Here is a 21636-nt window from a genome sequence, read left to right on the forward strand (position 1 = left end):
GGAAAAGTAGGCTTCAAGGGAAGGGCGCAATCGATATGTGGAGCTTGTTCAAGGAGCAACTATTGAGTGTCCTTGATAAGTATGTACCTGTCAGGCAGGGAGGAAAGGGTCGTGCGAGGGAGCCGTGGTTTAATAAGGAATTGGAATCCCTTGTTAAAGGGAAGAGGGCAGCCTATGTTAAGATGAGGCGTGAAGGTTCAATTGGGGCGATTGAGAGTTATAAGGTAGCCAGGAAGGATCTAAAGAGAGAGCTAAGAGCAGCAAGGAGGGGACATGAAAAGTCCTTGGTTGGTAGGATTAGGGAAAACCCAAAGGCTTTCTATAGGTATGTCAGGAATAAAAGAATGACTAGGGGGGTAGGAATAGGTCCAGTCAAGGATTGTAGTGGGAAGTTGCGTGTGGAGGCTGAAGAGATTGGGGAGATACTGAATGAATACTTTTCGTCAGTATTCACTCAGGAACAGGACATTGTTGCCGATGTGAATATTGAGTCACAATTAATTAGAATGGATGGCTTTGAGGTATGTAGGGAAGAGGTGTTGGAAATTCTGGAAAGGGTGAAAATAGATAAGTCTCCTGGGCCTGATGGCATTTATCCTAGGATTCTCTGGGAAGCAAGGCAGGAGATTGCAGAGCCAGTGGCCTTGATTTTTATGTCCTCGTTGTCTACAGGAATAGTGCCAGAAGACTGAGGATGGCAAATGTGGTTCCCTTGTTCAAGAAGGGGAGTAGGGATAACCCTAGTAACTGTAGGCCGGTGAGTCTCACTTCTGTTGTGGGCAAAGTCTTAGAAAGAATTGTAAGGGATAGGATTTATGAACATCTGGATAGGAATAATGTGATCAAGGATAGTAGGATAGTCAGCATGGTTTTGTGAAGGGCAGGTCGTGCCTCACAAACTTTATTGAATTCTTTGAGAAGGTGACTCAGGAGGTGGACGAGGGTAAAGCGGTGGATGTGGTGTATATGGATTTTAGTAAGGCCTTTGATAAGGTTCCCCATGGTAGGCTACTGCAAAAAATACGGAGATATGGCATTGAGGGTGCGTTGGAGGTTTGGATTAGGAATTGGCTGGCTGGAAGAAGACAGAGGGTAGTAGTTGATGATAAAGGTTCATCTTGGAGTGCAGTTACTAGCGGTGTTCCGCAAGGATCTGTTTTGGGACCATTGCTGTTTGTCATTTTTATAAATGACCTGGAGGAGGGGCGAGAAGGTTGGGTGAGCAAGTTTGCGGATGATACGAAAGTCGGTGGAGTTGTTGACAGTGAGGAAGGATGTGGCAGGTTACAGTGGGATATAGATAAGCTGCAGAGCTGGGCAGAAAGGTGGCAAATGGAGTTCAATGTAGGTAAATGTGAAGTGATTCACTTTGGGAAGAGTAACAAGAAGATGGGTTACTGGGCTAATGGTCGGATACTTGGTAGTGTGGATGAGCAGAGGGATCTTGGTGTCCATGTACACAGATCTCTGGAAGTTGCCACCCAGGTAAATAGTGCTGTGAAGAAGGCATATGGCGTACTGGCTTTTATTGGTAGAGGAATTGAGTTCTGGAGTCCTGAGGTCATGTTGCAGTTGTATAAGACTCTGGTGCGGCTGCATCTGGAGTATTGTGTGCAGTTTTGGTCGCCATACTATAGGAAGGATGTGGAGGCACTGGAACGGGTGCAGAGGAGGTTTACCAGGATGTTACCTGGCATGGTAGGAAGATCGTATGAGGAAAGGCTGAGGCACTTGGGGCTGTTTTCATTGGAGAAAAGAAGGTTTAGGGGTGACTTGATAGAGGTGTACAAGATGATTACGGGTTTAGATAGGGTTGGCCATGAGAACCTTTTTCCACGTATGGAGTCAGCTATTACGAGGAGGCATAGCTTTAAATTAAGGGGAGGTAGGTATAGGACAGGTGTTAGGGTAGATTCTTTACTCAGCGAGTTGAGAGTTCATGGAATGCCCTGCCAGTAACAGTGGTGGACTCTCCCTCTTTATGGGCATTTAAACGGGCATTGGATAGGCATATGGAGGAAAGTGGGCTAGTGTAGGTTAGGTGGGCTTGGATCGACGCAACATCGAGGGCCGAAGGGCCTGTACTGCACTGTATTTTTCTATGTTCTATGTTCTAACAGCACTGAATGTACCTAGTATGTAGACTACAGTTGTTCAAGACAGGGGCTTCCCACTATTTTCTCAATAGTGAACAATAAGGTATGGAAAGTTCTGGCCATTGCCAGTAAATCAATGTTTAAATTACAAACAAACTGTAGAAAGAAGGCAGATTCCCTTAGTGGCTCAGTTAGAGGAATCCTGTAATTAAACAACTGACAGACAGATTTCACTTCAGACTGCTGATCTACACTCCCTAACCTGATCACTCGACACTCAGCCTTTGGGTAAAAGCTGATCCCTGTTCATTGCCAGGAGATAGCCATGTACGAATATCTGTTGATGCTGTCCGTTGTTCAAGGGTGACATCTTATGTCACTATTAACATAATCAAACACTCTCAGGGGATGTTAAGGAACAAACTTTAACATTGAACTACAAAAGGTGATTAAGGGGACAGGTAGCTAACAGCTTTGTCAAGGCCACAAGTTCAGGCAACAACTTTCAGGAGGAGGCAAGTTAAGTTGAAGATATGGCTGAGAAATTATAGTTGGGGATGCACTAGAGGCCAGAACTGGAGGAGTAGCTGCCTTGGTGGTGGGACTGTAGAGATAGGGACAAGGCCACAAAGAGATTTCAAAACAATGATGATAATTTTATGGCAGGAGTTAGCCAGTTCAGGTCAGTTAACAGATGCTACTGGGTGAATACTGGGCACAAATGTGTGTTAGGATGTAGGCCAGAGAGTTTCAGATGAGCTTGTTAATGGAGCACAAAAGATGGGAGGGCTTTGGGAGTCGAGTCTAGAGGTAAAAAAGGTATGGCTTCCGCAGCAACTGAGCTGAGACAGAGGGAGGTAATTAAGGTCACGTTAACGAAGGTACAGATGTAATGACCAGCCTGTCAGCCTGGAGTCAGACATAACACCAAAGATGTGAACAGATTGCTTTAGCCTCAGATGGTCACTAGGGAGAGGGATAAAATTGGTATCCACCTTTATTTAAACTCTCAACACTTCTTTAGATGGGGTAGTAGTAGAAGGCATTTGGTACACATGCCTTTAGAAGTCAGTGTATTGAGTATAGGAGTTGGGGTGTCATGTTGCGGCTGTACAGGACATTGGTGAGGCCACTTTTGGAATACTGCATTTAATCTGGTCTTCCTGCTTATAGGAAAGATGTTTTTAAACTTGAAGGATGTAGAAAAGATATATAAGAATGTTGCTGGGTTTGAGCTTTCGGGAGAGGCTAAATAGGCTGGGGATATTTTCCCTGGAGCGTTGGAGGCTAAGGGGTGACCTTATTGAGATTATAAAACCATGAGGGGCATAGATAGGATAAACAGACAAGGTCCTTTTTCCAAAAATAGAGGGCATAGGTTTAAGATGAGAGGGGATAGATATAAGAGAGACCTAAGGGGCAACTTTTTCAGACAGAGGGTGGTACGTGTATGGAATGAGCTGCCAGAGGAAGTGGTGGAGGCTGGTACAGTTACACCATTTAAAAGGCATCTGAATGGGTACATGAGTAGGAAGGCTTTAGGGGGAATGCTGGCAAATGGACTAGATTCATTTAGGATATTTACTTGGCATGGACAAGTTGGAGCAAAGGGTCTGGTTCTGTGACTCTAGGCCTTGAGGGAAGAGTTCTCATACCCCAGTCAATGCCTTTGGGACACAGACTGCCCTGAGTAGCTGGTGTTGTATCTTTAATGGGTACAAAAATGGGTACATTCAAAACTGTGTTTCAGAGTTATTCATTGTGCACACACACTCCTTCTTTTGAGTATTTTGGTCTGTGCGGAGGTTGATTAATCCCTCCTGGCTGGTCAGAAACAGAGCCATGTTACACTTGGACTGGGGGGAATAAAAAAAAAGTCTGTCTTGCAGCCTCAGAAGCCAGCAATGCCATTTCCCTAGAATAAAATCAGCGATTAACACGAGGATACACTTTCTCCTGGGAGGGAGAGTGAATCGCTGCTGGCTGGCTGTAGTGGATGAACCAGTGAATGTACCAAAATGCCAGCTGATAGGACGACATAATTCAAACACTTTCCACACATGGAGCAAGTGATGGGCTTTCACTTGGGAGCTTCCTGCAGCTTGGGTGATGGGATAAATCTCATTCCATCCCTTCAGCACTCAGTAGGGGAATGAATGGTCACTTCTCCCATTGTGGCTGCAGTTTGTGTAGTCCTTTTAGTCCCTTCTAGAGGGAAATGATTAGTCAGAGTTAAAGAATGCAGAGATCTGAAGGTTGGAGGGGGATTGGGATGAGGCTGAGATGAGATTTGAACACATTAACTGTTAAATGTAGCACAAAAAACATCAGGTTGGAGGGATTCTCACTCCTGTTCGTGGAGTTACACAGTCATACACCATGGAAACAGACCCTTTGGTCCAACCAGTCCATGCCAAATCTAATCCCAAACTAAATTAGTCCCACCTGCCTACTCCTGGCCAATATCTCTCCAAACCTTTCCATGTATCCATCAAAATGTCTTTTAAACATTATAATTATATTCACATCCACCACTTTCTCAGGAATTTCATTCCATCTTTAAACCACCCTCTGCGTAAAAAATTTGCCCCTCAAGACTTTTTTTTAAAAAATCTCTCTCCTCTCACCTTGTCTGCAGGTATAACAGGTAACTAGGAAGGCGAATGGAATGTTGTCCTTCATCGCTAAAGAGGTTGAGTTTAAAAGCAGGGAGGTTATGTTACAGATGTACAGGGAGCTGGTGAGGCCACACCTGGAGTACTGTGTGCAGATTTGGTCTCCTTACTTGGGAAAGGATGTACTGGCACTGGAGGGGGTGCAGAGGAGGTTCACTAGGTTGGTTCCAGAGTTGAGGGGGTTGGCTTATGAGGAGAGACTGAGTAGACTGGGATTATATTCATTGGAATTCAGAAGATTGAGGGGGATCGATAAGATAGAAGTAGAGAGGATGTTTCCACTGGCAGGTGAAACTAGGACAAGAGGGCATCGCCTCAAGATTAGGGGGAGCAGATTTAGGACTGAATTGAGAAGGAATTTGTTCACCAGAGGGTTGTGAATCTATGGAATTCCTTGCCCAGGGAAGTGGTTGACACCACTTCAGTAATCGCTTTTAAAGCTATTTTTGAAAAATAAAAGAATTAAGGGCTATGGTGAAAACATGAGTAAATAGAGCTGAGTCCACGAGAACATTGACCATGATCTTATTGAGTGATAGAGCAGGCTTGAAGGGGGCCAGACGGCCTACTTCTGCTCCTCGTTCTTATGTTCTAAATATGTGCCCCCTAGACTTGAAATCCCCCATCCTAGGGAAAAGACAACTACCATTAACCCTATCTGTATCTCTCATTATCTTATCAACTTCTATCAGGAGGCCTCTCAACCTGATATGCTCCAGTGCAAAACGGCCCAGCCTATCCTGCTTTTCTTTATAACTCAAACCTTTCACACCTGGCAACATGCTGGTTAGTCTGTTCTGAACCCTCTCCAGCTTTAATAATATCCTAACTATAATTGGCCCAACCAGAATAGGACACGTTACTCCAGAAGAGGCCTCACCAATGTCCTGTACAACTTCAACGTGACATCCCAACTCCTATGTTTAAAAGGACTGAGCAGTGAAGGCAAGCGTGCTAAACGCCTTCTTAACCACCCCGTCTATATGTGATGCAAACTTCAAAGAATTATGTACCTGCATCCCTTGGCATGTTCTCTCTGAACAATCGGTGGTTGTGCCCGTAAATATCATGCAATTGGCATTATTGTACCACCCCAAAATGTGCTTGGGGATGGGAATCTACTTTCTTTACCTGGTCTGGTCTACATGAGCAATACAATGTAGTTGATCTGTAGTTGCCCTCCGAAATAGTTTCAGTTTACTCAGTTCAAAAGGGGCAACCTTCACACTTGATGAATCTTTTCCCTCAATATGTGCATATCTTTCCTTCTGTTAAAAATAATCTGCAGTTGGACGTCTCCCCTTTAGTTTTCCTTACTGAGACACTTAGGGATTTGCCCAGGATCAGTGAGTGGGTGCAGCCATTGGTAATTGTTCTAATTTACACAGCATTCATCACACTGACAGCCAAATGTGACCAACCAGCATTGGAATCACAGAGTCCCAAGCAGGCCATTTGGCCCATCAAGTCCTCTGAAGAGCATCCCACACCATCCCTGTAACCCTGCATTTCCAACGGCTAATCCACCAAACCTGCACATCCATGGACACAATGGGCCATTTAACATGGCCGATCCACCTAATTGATGCATCTTTGGACAGTGGGAGGAAACTGGAGCACCTGGAGGAAACCCATGCGGAAAACATGCAAACTTTACACAGACAGTTACCCAAGGCTGGAATTAAACCCGGATCCCTGGTGCTGAGAGGCAGCAGTGCTAACCATCGTTCCGCCCCAATGGAGAATGATCAGCAGGCCAGGATCCTGAGCAAAATTCATACAAGGGCAGCGCAGTAGCTCAATGACACTTTATTGTGAATCACAAGTAAAGCTGGAGAGTTATGATCTATCAATGGCTGCTCATTTCACAACAGGAAAACCAGATCGTTTTCTTACAAAACATGTTAAGACTTTCCTTTATATATATATATATATTTGTACAAAACAAAGAAGCGCTACAAAACCAAACCCCAAAGCAGTAGTGTCATTGTCAATAAATTAACCAATACCTGCTCCAGTTTGATCCAGTGTAAATCTGTGGCCGTGCACAGTGTATCAGAACAGCCCTGTTACTGGGACCGGTTACAGTTGGCAGATTGTGAGAATCAGCGACAGGAACAGCCTCTCGTCACTTTGAGAGTACATCTCTGTTGGCATGCTCCCTTTTTTTTAAGCTCCCTTTTAATTACTGTCTGACAGCTCTCTCGTAGTAGCCCCTAACTGTTGCTGTGATACCATTCCTAGGCTGACAATGGTCCTCTGCACGACTGACCTTTCTCCCTGCTTCGGTACAGCTTTAGTAGGCTATTTAACTGCAGATGGCTGCACATTCCCTGCTCTTTCTTAAATATGTGTTCAACTGTCACCTAAGGGGCTTGAGTGGTTAGTTGAGACTGACTCTCCAGTGCAATACTGAGGGACTACTGTCGGTGCTGTCTGTTCAGTACACAGTCAGATGGACCAGCCCGATGAAAACATGGGAGCTTCTTGTGCGATAATTAGAGGCTGGATTTCTTGCAGTACCATAGTGACGACTTCAAGAGTGTTCCGCTGTTTGTAAACACTCTTAAGGCCTTTGTGAGTCACAAAAAGTGCTAAATCAATGCAAGTCTTTCGAATATCACCTTGCGATCCAAGTACCCTGCCTCCCAACTCAGCACACAGCATATTCTAAACTCTTTCACACTCACTGCTTCCAATAATGTTTGAAGAAATCAGATCTTGTTCCTTTCCGTACTTCCCTGTTGGCTTACCAAAGACAAACCTGAGCACAGACAGGTCAAATGAGGAGGTCATTTGGCCCTTTCAACCTGCCTCACCATTCAATATAATCACGGCTGCTCATACAACTCAATAGCTGAGCGATTTTTGAGAAGATTTGTAGCTCAGGTTGATGATAAGTATGCAAGCTAGCTGGCTGAGTTGGAAAGTTTGTTTTCAGACGTTTTGTCACCATGACTAGGTAACATCATCAGTGAGAGTCTGGTGAAGCACTGGTGGGATGTCCCACCTCTCTATTTATAGGTCTTGGTTTCTTAAGGCGGGTGATGTCATTTCTGTTTTTTTTTTGTCCCCATACATACAGACAAAGACAGACATCACTTTGACTGGGGCAACACACACACATCCTAGGACGGGCAAAACAAAGCCACACACGAGAATCCTTAAAGGCATGGCATTCTAACCAGAACTCCGTCAGTAAACATATCGATACGAACCCTTGAAAAAAAGAAGTGACATCACCCACCTTAAGAAGCCAAGACTCTATAAATAGAGAGGTGAAACATCCCACCAATGCTTCACCAGAGATTCTTACTGATGACGTTATCTAGTCATGGTGACGAAGCATCTGAAAACAAACCTTCCAGCTTAGTGAGCTAACTTAACTACTTAACTTAATAGCTTGTTCCCATTTCCCCCGTCCCCAAAGGCTTTCAGCTGTTTAGCCCGAAGTGCTATGTCCAACCCCTTCTTGAAATCGTACAGTGTTTTGGCTTCGACTACATTCTGTGGTAGAAAATTTCATTGGCTCACTACTCTGTGGTGAAGAAATTTCAGTTCTAAATGGTTTCGCCCGAATCCTTAGATTGTGACCCCTGGTTCTGGAAAGTCAACTGTGAAGGACATCCAAGATGAACACATTCTTGTTCCCACCTTTTCTGCAGGCACCCACAGACACATACACACAGATAGAGACACGCGCGCACGCACGCAAATCCATTTCTCGACAAGAGATCACTAAATAATTCAGGAGCTTAAACTCTATCTCAGCTCCCCTCCATAGCTTAGTGGACAATTAAACATTTAGGCCTGTAACATGTTGGGTCCGAACAATATCAGCACAAGATTAGGGTTACAGCCTCCCTACTCTGCCCAAGTGAATAAGCTTGGCCTATTTACAAATAGAAATCTTTTGAAACAGTGACTGCAGATTTCCAATTTTAGTGTAGCAGAGCCCGTGATGAGTGGCTTCCCCTGGCTCCCTGGCACCATTACAATTGCCTGAGTATTGATACGGGACTAGTTAACACCTGAGGAGGGACAGCCCTTTGATAGACCATTGTATGGTACTTAGTAAAAAGCAAATTCTGTACAAACGTTAGAGAGTTGGCAATATCTTAACTATGCAACACTGTGCCTTTTAACAAATATCTGAAGCAGATTAAAACTAATCAAACAGGGAATTATTTCTTACGCTCTCTCTCCCCAGTACATTTTTAAAGAATCCTTACCCCTTCTCTCACCAACGTATACACTGATTATGAACTGGGTAGCTAGCCAATTGCTCATAGGGGACTCCTCAAAATAAAGGCAAAATACTGCAGATGCTGCAAATCTGAAACAAAGACAGAGCAAGCTGGAGTCACTCAGCAGGTCTGGTAGCGTCTGTGGAGAGAGAAACAAAGTTAACGTTTTGAGTCCAGTATGATGATTCTTCAGAACATGACAATTTTTTTTCCATATTTGTTCTTGGGAAGTGGGATTCACCATCAATTTAATTTGCCTGAACTTAATTTAAAGCGCAACCCACCCATACCCCTACATATACCCCTTACCTAACACTACGGGCAATTTAGCATGGCCAATTCACCTGACCCACACATCTTTGGACTGTGGGAGGAAACCGGAGCACCCGGAGGAAACCCACGCAGACACGGGGAGAACGTGCAAACTCCACACAGTCAGTCGCCTGAGGTGGGAATTGAACCCAGGTCCCTGGCGCTGTGAGGCAGCAGTGCTAACCACTGTGCCACTCAGGGTCACCCAAATGCATTCCCCAGTCGAGATCAACTAACACTCGACATGCTGCAGTTGCCCCAGACTGTACCATTACCCAAAGCAGGGGCAAGGAAGCTGGACATCCTGTCACTGAACCAACTGTCCAAAGTCAACTTTTTGTTTGAGATCAGGATCAATTTCCATATTAACAGACAGTGAGAACAGTGCACACCACCCTCCACCCACCAACCCCTTCAGTCTCACTGTTCAGGTGAACAATTTACCCAATGGGGAAGCAAGCCTCCACATCTAGCTCACTCACTGGCCTTCATTTCCACCACCGCCTCTCAATGGAGACCAATGGGACATTTGGTCACAATCTAATACCTGTACGAGAGCCTCCTGCCCCCTTACAATAATCGGTGGATGGACAATCTGAGAGGGGGCACCAACTCTGTCAGTGAAGCACCTGAACCTAGGTGAAGCTCTGGGAGAGTCAGAGTTGCTGGCGATTTGGCTGAATTGGCACGACGTGTAAAGTTCAGGGGGGTCTCTATAAACAGTCAAAGATCACCGCGTTAATGCAACCTGCCAACACACAGTCTCACCCTGGCCCAGAATTAAAGGCTGGCTGCCAACAAAAACTAACAGAACAAATGTTGGAGCAAATTACTGCAGATGCTGGAATCTGTACAGAAACCCAAAAAAAAGTGCTGAAAATAACAGCGGGTTCAAGGAGAGAGAGAGACAGCAAGCTAACGTTTCGATTCTAGATTACTCTTCATCATGATCGGCTTCACAACCTCCCACCCTCTTCTTGGGACGTCTATGGAGAGAGAAATGTGGGATTAACGTCGGACCATTGGCTGTCTGCTCACTGGCCCCGCAGGAGTTCCCTGCTCCAACATGTTAACCCTAACTTTCTCTCTTCACAGATGCCGTCTGCTAAACGCTGCCACCATTTTCTCATCCATCAGATTCCTAGTATTCCTGCTTCCCCTTCTTTCGGGGATGGACCACTTCTTGTGAGCTAATCGCCTCTGCCCTGAAGTTGGCCAGCGTGTCAGGGCAGCCATTTTTGTTACCAGCTGAAATGTGCACCACACCATCCTCTCTCATAAGTACCTTTCATCTCTTCTAGAATATTGCACATGAAAATACTCGAGTCACTGCCTGTGTACAAAAACTAATTTTTACATGCGCTGTATAAAACCTGCAACGTCCCCAAACTCATCCAAGATCCTGATGCATCTTGACGTGATCCCCACCGAGAGAGAGTCAGTGCTCAGTGTGGCTGTAGTCATAGCAGAAGTTGTAGTTACTCGGAGCATTAGGGATTGGCGGGGCTGCATCCGGGATGGGGATGTTCTCCAGATCCAGGAGCCGCAGTTTGATCTCCATGGACAGCAGGATCTCCAGCTCACTCTTGGTCTGCTCACTGTTCAACTCCTTGCCCAGCAGAACATTCAGGCCGTCAGTCCAGAGACAGAACTAGGGAGAGGCAGGGATAAAGCACTGTCAGTATTTTTTTTTAAAAAAAAGCAAGTTCAGGTCACTTTAGTGAAGGACATTTTCAGTTCATAGAACATTACAGTGCAGTACAGGCCCTCTGGCCCTCGATGTTGCGCTGATCTGTGGAATCAACCTGAAGCCCATCTAACCTACACTATTCCATTATCATCCACATATTTATCCAATGCCCATTTAAATGCTCTTAAAGTTGGCGAGTCTACCACTGTTGCAGGCAGTGCGTTCCTTGCCCCTGCTCTTCTCTGAGTAAAGAACCTACCACTGACATCTGTCCTATATCTATCACCCGTCAATTTAAAGCTACGTCCCCTGATGCAAGCCATCACCATCCGAGGAAAAAGGCTCTCACTGTCCACCCTATCTAACCCTCTGATTATCTAATATGTCTCAATTAAGAAATCTCTTATCCTCCCTCTCTCGAATGAAAACAGCCTTAAGTCTCTCAGTCTTCCCTCATAACACCTTCCCTCCAAACCAGGCAACATCCTGGCAAATCTCCTCTGAACTTTCTCTACTGCTTCCACATCCTTCCGATAATGCGGTGACCAGAACTGTACGCAATACTCCAAGTGCGGCATGATCAGAATAAGGCTTAGCCTGTGTATTTTTTTTCAAAATGAATTTCATTCATAGGATGAGGGCGTCACTGGCTTGGCCAGTATATACTGCCCATCTTGCCCAGTTAAGAGTCAACCACATGGCTGTGGGTTTGGAGTCACATGTTATAGAATGAAAGAGATGTACAGCACAATGTGTCCATGCCGACCAGATATCCTAACCTAATCTAGTCCCAATTGCCAGCACCCGGCCCATATCCCTCTAAACCCTTCCTATTCATATACCCATCCAGATGCCTTTTAAATGTTGTAATTGTACCAGCCTCCATCACTTCCTCTGGCAGCTCATTCCATACACGTACCACCCTCTGCCTGAAAAAGTTGCCCCTTAGGTCCCTTTCAAAGTTTTCCCATTTCACCCTAATCCTATGCCTCTATTCTGGACTCCCCCAACCCCAGGGAAAATATCTCATCTATTGACCCTATCTGTGCCCCTCATGATTTTATAAACCTCTATAAGGTCACCCCTCAGCCTCTGATGCTCCAGGGAAAACAGCCCCAGCCTGTTCAGCTTCTCCCTATAACTCAAACCGTCCAACCCTGGCAATATCCTTGTAAATCTTTTCTGAACCCTTTCAAGTTTCACAACATCCTTCCTATAGCAAGGAGACCAGAATGCTAGCCAGTTTCCTTCCCGACAGGACATTAGTGAACCAGTTGGATTTTTCTAACAATTGACAACAGATTCATGGTCGTCATTAGACTCTTAAATACAGATTTTCTTTTCTACTGATTTCAAATTCCACCATTTGCCACGAGGGCATTTGAATCCGGGTCCCCAGACATTATCAGCATTAACAGTCCAGCTAGTAACATACTAATGCTAGTAACATAATACACCACTAGGCCCAGGAAACCCTTCGGCCTCATATTCTAGTGATGTACCCATTCAATCAGTCCCACTCCACAGTTCTTCCCCCGGAGGGCTGCAAATTGTTTTTCTGCAACTATTTAACCCAGTTGTTTTGTGTTGAAGGTTACGACCGATCCTGCTTCCCTCCCCGCCCCGTTCCAGGCAGCACACTACAGATCACAACAGTGCCCAAAATAAAGATGTTCTCTCCATCCTGCCAACTCCCATCACCCACTTCCCCACTCCCAGTTCTTGTGCTCATCGGCTGAAATCTGAACTGCCCAGTTATCAATGCTCCAGCGTAAACATCTTATTACATTAGAGTATTCCCAATACCACAGCAATGGCTACACTTCACTGGCTGCTTTTTGGAATGTTTTGACAGGTGGATAATCTCCCTTTTTTTTTAAAAAGAAAAGGTATACTTTATAGAAACTCTAGATCATTTGGAACACCTTTATTAAATCCACACTTTGTTGCTCCAGGAAGAACAATACTAGCTTCTCCACACCATTGAACTCTCTCATCCTCTGTATGGGACTAGTAGATCTCCTCTGCACCATCTCAAAGGTCTTGCTATCCTTCCTACAGTGTCATGCACGGCACTCTACCTGGGGCCCAGCTACAGCTTTCTGAAGGCCTCACAGGACTCCCTTGTTCTGCCTGTAAGTGCAAACCAAACAACCGCAGCCTTCTCCTGCTACCTTCAGAGATGCGAGCACGTGAACCCACGAGTCAGTGTGGCACAAATGTGAAGAGGCTGAATTTATACATAGCCTTTCCCATTCTTCAGCCCCAAAAAAACATCAGTCCACACATTGCTGCGTTAAATTTCATCTGCCGTATGCAAAGGAACGACACCTCTGAGCCTGCTGCACTATTCTTTGATTCCATCTACTTCAAACCTCAATTATACATTCCAGCATCACATTGATAACTTCCATCCCATTGGCCATCAACAATCTATCCACCTCTGCCTGAAAGATTCTGCGATCACTGCAATTTGATTTCCAAATAACTACAACCCGCATGTTCGCTCATCTTGTCTGTTTATGTCCTCTGTTATTATTTTCCTCATTGATTATAAACCACTTTCCTAAATGTTTCCTGCGGTAGATGTTTAGCCTGAGTCATAGACGGGTGGTCTGTGTCAGAGCAGTCTGTCCCCCACCCCTCACTGTCACAGTTGACCTTTGACCTTTGCAGCCACTCACGTCATATTTAGTTGGGGCTATGAAGTTCAGCGAGTAGTCCTCTGCATCGTACAGGACAGAGAACGCCAGGTCCAGCACCTCCTAGGAAAAGAAAGAAGCTCAGGTTAACTTCAAAACCAAAATGGGGGAAAGAGCGAGGGAAAATGGAGAGAGGAAAAATAATGGGAACAGATGATGACATGGATACCACAACAGTCCCTTAGCGTGGCACAGGGAGATGACCAGAGAGAGAACTTCGGTTGAACCGAGGGGTGGAGGTTAGAGGGGAACTGTCAGCAGTTCAAAGGTCATTGGTCAAAGGTTATGGATTACAATGAGCAGCCTTGGTTTCCAGAGTCCAAAAAGGATGCTGTAACTATTGAAGAAATATGGAACACCGCAAAAGGATTGAGTGAGGGGACAACAAGAGATCAGCTGTATGTTCCCACTGGGAAACAGCAGGTTCAGAAGTCATACAGTTGTTGGTTTTAGGATTCCAAAGGCGAGGTAATGTTGAGGAGGAGGGGGAGATGGCATAAATCTGAAGGGGTACTTTCAGAACTGATATGAAGGATCCAATAGTTTAGTGAGCCACGGGACAGGAGGAGTTAATGAAATGCGCACTGGAGTAGATTCTTCCAGAACACAGGATTTTGCCGTGAGGGAATTGTGACCTGGTGTGTGGTAAATTCATTCCGATAGATGACTCTCAAAGCTTTCCTCCATTGGGATTTCCCTAACTTCATGTCTCGGTCTGTTGCAGGCAAAGTGATGCCTGGTTTTGTGAATGATATTCAAGTGCGGTGCAACCAACAGGGTGGAGGAAGGAAATCCAATAAATCGCGATGTTATCATCAGCAGTTCATTCAGCTTAAACGCATCAAGATCCGATGAGCTGAGTCCCAAGCAAGATGGGAAGTAACTTGGTGGACAAGATGCAAGAGGCTGATGTAAATCTGACAGAGGAACACATATCTGAGGTGACAGCAAATTAAATCAAAAAAGTTAAAACAAAAACCCGGAAAGTCTATAGTATTGCAGGAAAATAACAACTCCCCTCAGCTTTTTAAAATGCATCCCCAGGGACGCTAACTAGGACACAATTTATTGCCCCTGTCTGATTGAGAAGGTGCTGGTGAGCTATACCTACTGAGGAGAGGAGGTGGAATGGATGTTGGTGGGTACGCCCACATTGGAAAGTGGGCATCTCCCTTTCTCACCAGTGTTGCCAACCTAGGATCTGCAATCAGGATACCATCCAGATCTTGTTGCTTTTGAACACGGGCTGCTTCCATATCTGAGTCGCCACCAAAGTGCTGAGCACTGTGCAACCATTCCAATTCTGACCTTTGGACGGAGGGGAAGTCATCGATGAAACAGCTGAAGATGGTTGGGCCGAGGACACGACCCTGAGGAACTTCTGCAGAGATGTCCTGGAGCTGAGATGACTGACCTCCAAGAACCACGACTGTCTTCCGATGACTCCAACTAGTGTCCAGCGTGTCCTTGTTTCACCACTCTGACCCCTCATTTTCAGGTATACTCCTGGCATGCCATCCTATACCCTCCATTGACCCAGGGTTGATGCCCGGGCTTGATGCTAATGGTAACGTAGGGAATTGGCTGGCGGCAGGTCTCTGCACTTCTCTCGCTCTTGCCACTTTACACATGCCCAATTTTCTTTGCCCCACCATTGGCGGCTGTGCCATTAGCCATCTAGGCCCATTATCATGCTGCAGCTATACAGGACATTGGTGAGGGCTGTTCTAGAGCACTGTGCTCCATTCTGGTCTCCTGCCTATCGGAAAGCTGTTGTCAAACTTGGAAGGGGTCAGAAAGGCTTTTCAAAAATGCTGCCAGGGTTGGAGGGTTTGATTAGATTAGATTACTTACAGTGTGGAAACAGGCCCTTCGGCCCAACAAGTCCACACCGACCTGCCGAAGCGCAACCCACCCATACCCCTACATATACCCCTTACCTAACACTACGGGCAATTTAGCATGGCCAATTCACCTGACCCGCACATCTTTGGACTGTGGGAGGAAACCGGAGCACCCGGTCAGTCGCCTGAGGCAGGAATTGAACCCAGGTCCCTGGCGCTGTGAGGCAGCAGTGCTAACCACTGTGCCACCGTGCCGCCCTGTTTGAGCTCTAGGGAGAGGCTGAACAGCCTGGGGCTGTTTTCCCTGGAGCGTCAGAGGCTGAGGGGTGACCTTATAGAGGTTTACAAAATTGAGGGGCATAGATAAGGTAAATAGGCAAAGTCTTTTCCATGGGGTCGGGGAATCCGTAACTAGCCGGCAAAGGTTTAAGGTGAGAGGGGAAAGATTTAAAAGGGACTTAAGGGGCAACATTTTCATGCAGAGGGTGGTACGTGTATGGAATGAGCTGCCAGAGGAAGTGGTGGAGGCTGGTACAATTGCATCATTATCTGGATAGGTATGTAAAAGTAAGAGTTTAGAGGGATATGGGCCAAATGTTGGCAAATGGGACTGGATTAATTTCGGATATCTGGTCAGCATGGACAGGTTGGACCGAAGGGTCTGTTTCCGTGCCATACGTCCCTACGCCTCCCTGAGTCTTCAGTATTTAAATTGTTCCATACAACCAACATCTTTCACCAAATCCTCTTGGTCATCAATCCAAATGTTCCCTACAGAGGCTCACTGTCAAATGCCATTTGATATCACTTCTGTGAGGTACTGAGGATATTTAATAACAATCAACTTGGACGGGCAGGAAAGCCTTGAACCTGGATCTTCTGGCCAAGAGCGAGGGTCATTGTGTCACAAGACCCCTTCGCCTTGGGATGTTAGGTGTTAGGTAAATGCAAATTTTGTTGTGGCTCTACCTGAAGGGAGATTGTCATCTGACTTCAGATAACTGCAGCTTGTGGGGTGTAACCTGAGGGAGCTCACAAAGACAGCTCTCAATGAATGATTCCAATTGTCATGCTAACTCCTTAGATGAATAGCAGATCCCAGGGTGACTCTTGGGTTGATTTTCCCCTTCAGCTACACACTCCCCCCCCGCCCCCCCTCCTCTCCTGCACCATTTCTGATAGCACAGAGAGTGAAGCCAATTGGAGGCACCATCAAATATTCTGATATAGCTAACCGATGCGAGCTTAATTTCAGGTAGCACATTGGAAGGCTTTGTCCATGATGATTCCAGGTTTGGGAGATGGGTCATGGTCTGTCAGGGTTTTGTGATGTCTGAAGCCCCCACCCCAACCCCCGCAGGTCTCTGTACTTACCCGGTTCTGTTTCAGGGTGCTCTTCTCCTTCATGTGGGGACAGTCCTTCCCCGTCACCAATGCCTTAATATCAGCCACTGGAACTGAAAGGGAGGCACTCAGTAAGTGTTGGATTTGGTTGGTGTTACAGCTCAACATTTAACCATTCAGTCCAAGCCGCCACGCTCCGGCCTGTTCTTCAGGTGGGTTTGAGATACTGGCGGGAGAGCCTCCTCACCTCAAAACTGATCATAGACCCAGAGTGAAACACCGTGGGAGAAGACCATTTGGCCCTTCGTTCTTGACCCAGTTTATTGATGGAGCTGTCTAAATTAATCCCAGTCCCCTGCTCTTTTCCCATAGCCCTGTATATTTTTCTTTCTCTTAGGCATTTATCCAGTTCCCCCGCGGAATGTTAATACTGACTCGGCAACATTAGCCCCTCAGGCAGAGTGCATTGTAGATCAAATCTACAACCTGTTACGTAGAAAAAGGTTTGTCCATGCTTTGGACATTCCTATTTGAAAAGTAAAAATATGTCACCATCATTTTACTTATCCATGTCACCACTGTGCACCTCTGAGATATCACCTACCCATAATACCGTCAGTGATGTCACCTACCCATAATACCGTCAGTGATGTCACATCACTGTGATGTCACCTACCCATAATACCGTCAGTGATGTCACATCACTGTGATGTCATCTACCCAATATGCTGTCAGTGATGTCACATCACTGATGTCACCTACCCAAGATGCTCTCAGTGATGTCACATCACTGTGATGTCACCTACCCAAGATGCTGTCAGTGATGTCACATCACTGATGTCACCTCCCCATGATGTTGCTAGCGATGTCACCCCTCATGTGAACATCACCAAATATTTCACCTTTTCAAGATGTAATTAGTGATGTCACCTCCCCATTACATCACCAATTATATCATGCCCATATAGTGTCACCAGTGATGTCACCACTCTATGGTGTCTGTAACATGGTTAAAGAATTTGCTTAGCCTAAAGAAGAGACAACAGATAGGCTCCAATTAGCAACATCTGATTTGTGTTGTCACCTCGTGATCTGCACAACGTCTGAACTATTGATAAAGTGAAACAAAGGAATGAAGCTCCAAGTCTCACAGCAGTACAGCAGTGCAATGAGAGCAGAAGGTTGCGTGAGGTGGATTAAGTGAGTGGGCAAAACTGGAGTTGATTGTAGGAAACTCTCTCAGCATCCCTTTAAGAAAGATAGATCAGGGTATTGTCTAAATGGTGAGAAGTGATGAATTGTGTAAGTCAGAGAGATTTTGGAGTCACAGACTCCATTCCAATCTAACAGGTGGACAAAGTAATGGAATTGGTTTCTGGAATACATATGTCTGGAGGTTATGTCACAGCTTTGTAATGCCCTGGCTAGACCACATCTGGAGTCTTGAATTCAGTTGTGGGCACAGTAATGTCAAAAGAAGCAGAGTCACTTCTGAGGGTGTGACACTGATTCATCACAATGACTCTGGGGTTAAAAAAAAAGCCACATTCAGAGGACAGGTTGCATATATTAGAATTGTGTTCCACTTGAGTGTGGACAATTAAGGATGATGTCATTGAAGGGCTTCAAGGATTTGATGGGGTGAATAGGGAGAAACTGTTTCCTTTTGTGGAAGAAACCAAAAAGGGAGGACAGAACCTTTAGATTAGACCTAGTCTGTTCTGGGGGTGTTTGAGAAATACCTTCTTTACAGAAAATCTATTGGAAACCTGGAACTCTCTCTCTACAAAAAGACATTGAGATGGGAGTCAGTTTGAAAATTTGGGACCAGTACTTCATGAGATTAAGGGTATTGAACGGTTATGGATTCAAGGTGGGCAGGCACATGGGCGGGACCTGATCGAGTATGATCTGATTGGCTGGGGGTAGTACAGGCTTGAGGGGCTGAACGGCTTCCTTTGGATCTAGAGTATCTGGATGTGAACCATTACAGGCTCATCCTCCCACTCCCAATAAGAAGCAAATATCTGCCAAATACTTTTACCCGTGCACCCGTACAAACTGAGGGACAAAGGTTGATCTCACCCCAGCCCGTTCATGAATTGCAGTAAGGGTCTGCTCTTGGGCTCAGAAAAGACACACATGCTGTGGTAGAATCTCAAACAGGGCTGGTGGCATTTCTGACTGCTCCCCTTACTACTGAGACTTCAAAGCAACTCATTTTACGTATAGTGCTCTGAAATGTTTGAGATGGACGATAAAACACCATGCAAATGCTTGGCCCGGACCTATCTCATAGCTGGCTATCTCATAGGGTTTGTTTAGCTGATTGGAATGACCTAGTGGATGAAAGATGCAGTCAAAGTGCCTCAAAACAGGTCACCCAGTGAATGACCCTAGAGACAGCGTCTGCTGTTACCTTCTCAAAATAATACCCTGTTCACTGTTCGAATGGCCTATACCTGAGTTAACACTCCACACAGACGCCTCTTCCCAGTCTGACCTTATCTCGTCATCAGCTTCCATTCCCCCCCCACAATGTACACATCAGCCTCCCCCACCCCCCTGAAAGTTGTCAGCTATCTGCAGTCCACATTGTAGCCACTCCCACATGGTCACTCGCTTCACAAAAGCGACTTATCTTGAACACCTCGATTTTCCGTGTTTGCGGAAAGTTCCGGGAGCAGTACGTACTCTTCTCCTGCAGCAGCTCGATAGCTGGATTGTCGTCCCTCTCCTCCACATCTCCGTAGTGAAGTACCTTGTGATTGGGTGACAGCCGACAGTACCACAGCTTGTCTGTCAGATTGAACACAGGGAAAAGGTTAACCCCCCCCCTTGGCACTGCTACTCCACGCTCTCCCCCCCACTCCCCACTGCCACTATCTTCGCCCACTGCGAGGGCATTACCACTCTCCGCTCGGAGTTCATACCAGCTTCCTCTCAAGTCCACCCAGTCAGCATTCCACTGAATAGCAAAGACACAGGCCATTCGGCCCATGCCCGAACAAGACTCCTACTACAATAGTACACTCACTGACTCAGCACCTCCTTCAATTCCCTTATCCTTCATGGGCTTAATCAAAAGTGCCAAGAATATATTGATATTATACAACCCAAACATGTGGGTTCCACATTCTCAGTGCTCTCTCCGGCTGAAGAATCTCTCCGGAATTCCCTCTCGGATTTCTCAGTGACTGTGGACGGCCTGCAACTTTCATCTCCCGGGAATGCAAATGGGTTTGCTACATCTATGAACCCCGTCCATGATCTTCACTTAATCTTCCTTAATGAAAGATTGTGGGGCGGCACGGTGGCTCAGTGGTTAGCACCACTGCCTCACAGCACCAGGGACCCAGGTTCGATTCCAGCCTCGGGTGACTGTCTGGGTGCGGTTTGCGTACCCTCCCAGTGTCTGCGCGGGTTTCCTCCAAAGATGCGCAGGTTAGGCTGTACGAAATATTCCCACCGTGTCCAGGGGTGTGTGGGCTAGATGGATTAGCCATGGGGAGATGCAGGGTTACAGGGTGGAATGCTCTTCAGAGGGTTGGTACAGACCTGATGGGCCGTAGGGCCTCTTTCCATGCTCATGGGTTCAACTGGTCACCTCTACTTTTGAGGGGGACTTGGCCTTTTCATGCTTTTCCTCAGTTGAGCTACCAAACTCCCACTCTCAGGTCGGTCCCATCACTAACCAATGTGTGGCCGTGCCCCTGACTAAAAAGGTGACCTGTCCTCCTGATCCAAGGACAACATGGAATCATCCCGGATCTCTGTATTTCGATGGATCAAAGTCCGTCACACTGACGCAGGTCGGCACGGGGCAGCAGCTGCTGTGGGCAAGGGGATTCAAAGGGAATTGATTTACAGCCTGTATACATCAGGCCTGCCAATTCCAATTAAATCCCTTCATGTCAGCACCAGATTGGAAATCATACAAACAGAGCCCAAAGAAGACGCACTTTCAAAGAGCCAGGCTTGGGTTTTTCCGTTTAATCATCATCGATCTCTGCTTGACCCCGGCCCTCCCCCACACTCCCTCAAGGGTTGATGCCATACATTAGCCCTTGCTCTCCAATCTGTCACTTCATGGGAATGAAATGCTGACAGGGGAAGCAATGAACAGTGACAAATGCGGTTCCTCCCCCTCCCCACCACTGACAGGACAATATATTTCCCCTGCAAACTGCTCAGCTTGTTTTATCAACACCTTCTCCACGGGAGGCCTGACATCCGACCTTTAACCCCCAAACACAAACCACCTCGAAAGCTCGAGAGGCAGCAGAAAGCCTCCTGGGGCGGGGTCAATCTGGTTTAATCAGGATGGTTACAGCCCACCGTCCCACGCGCAAGGGTGTGTACGCCAACCCTTGTCCTCATTTTCCCTGGACTTGTTCACCTCCGATCAGTGACCCCCTCCAACCGCCAACTCGCAGAGGATGCTTCTCCAGGGCCACACCCCTCCAAACTACCTGAGACCCTCCCTTTGCAGCCTCTTGTGAGCACCCCTCCCCCCACTCCCTCCCAACTGTAATCCCTTCAGCCGTGCCTGGGCCCTAAATTCTAGAATATTCTCTTTCCAACTTCTTGCCTTCCACCTTCATTTTCTCCCCCTCCTTTTCTTTAATAAAGCCTTTCTTTTTCTTAAAAACCTGATCAGAAATGCTGTTGCACACACCTCTGGAGCACTCAAACTGGGGACCTCCCAGTCTAGGGGTAGGGACGC

At 46.3% G+C, this 21636-nt stretch overlaps 1 protein-coding gene across 1 annotated transcript in view; it reads right to left on the reverse strand.

Annotated features, from left to right (window-relative positions):
- Window positions 1-10264: 10264 nt before the first annotated feature.
- The window catches only part of elmo3 (engulfment and cell motility 3), a 116112-nt gene continuing 104740 nt past the window's right edge, over window positions 10265-21636 (reverse strand). Inside the window, exons 18-21 of the mRNA XM_060838261.1 lie at window positions 19605-19709; window positions 16941-17023; window positions 13705-13785; window positions 10265-10981 (exon numbers count right to left, since the gene is read on the reverse strand). Coding sequence (XP_060694244.1) covers window positions 10769-10981; window positions 13705-13785; window positions 16941-17023; window positions 19605-19709 — 482 coding nt within the window. The 3' untranslated portion in view covers window positions 10265-10768. The remainder of the gene's footprint in view (window positions 10982-13704; window positions 13786-16940; window positions 17024-19604; window positions 19710-21636) is intronic.

This window comes from Hemiscyllium ocellatum, chromosome 17 (assembly GCF_020745735.1).
Source record: "Hemiscyllium ocellatum isolate sHemOce1 chromosome 17, sHemOce1.pat.X.cur, whole genome shotgun sequence".
NCBI lineage: Eukaryota > Metazoa > Chordata > Chondrichthyes > Orectolobiformes > Hemiscylliidae > Hemiscyllium > Hemiscyllium ocellatum.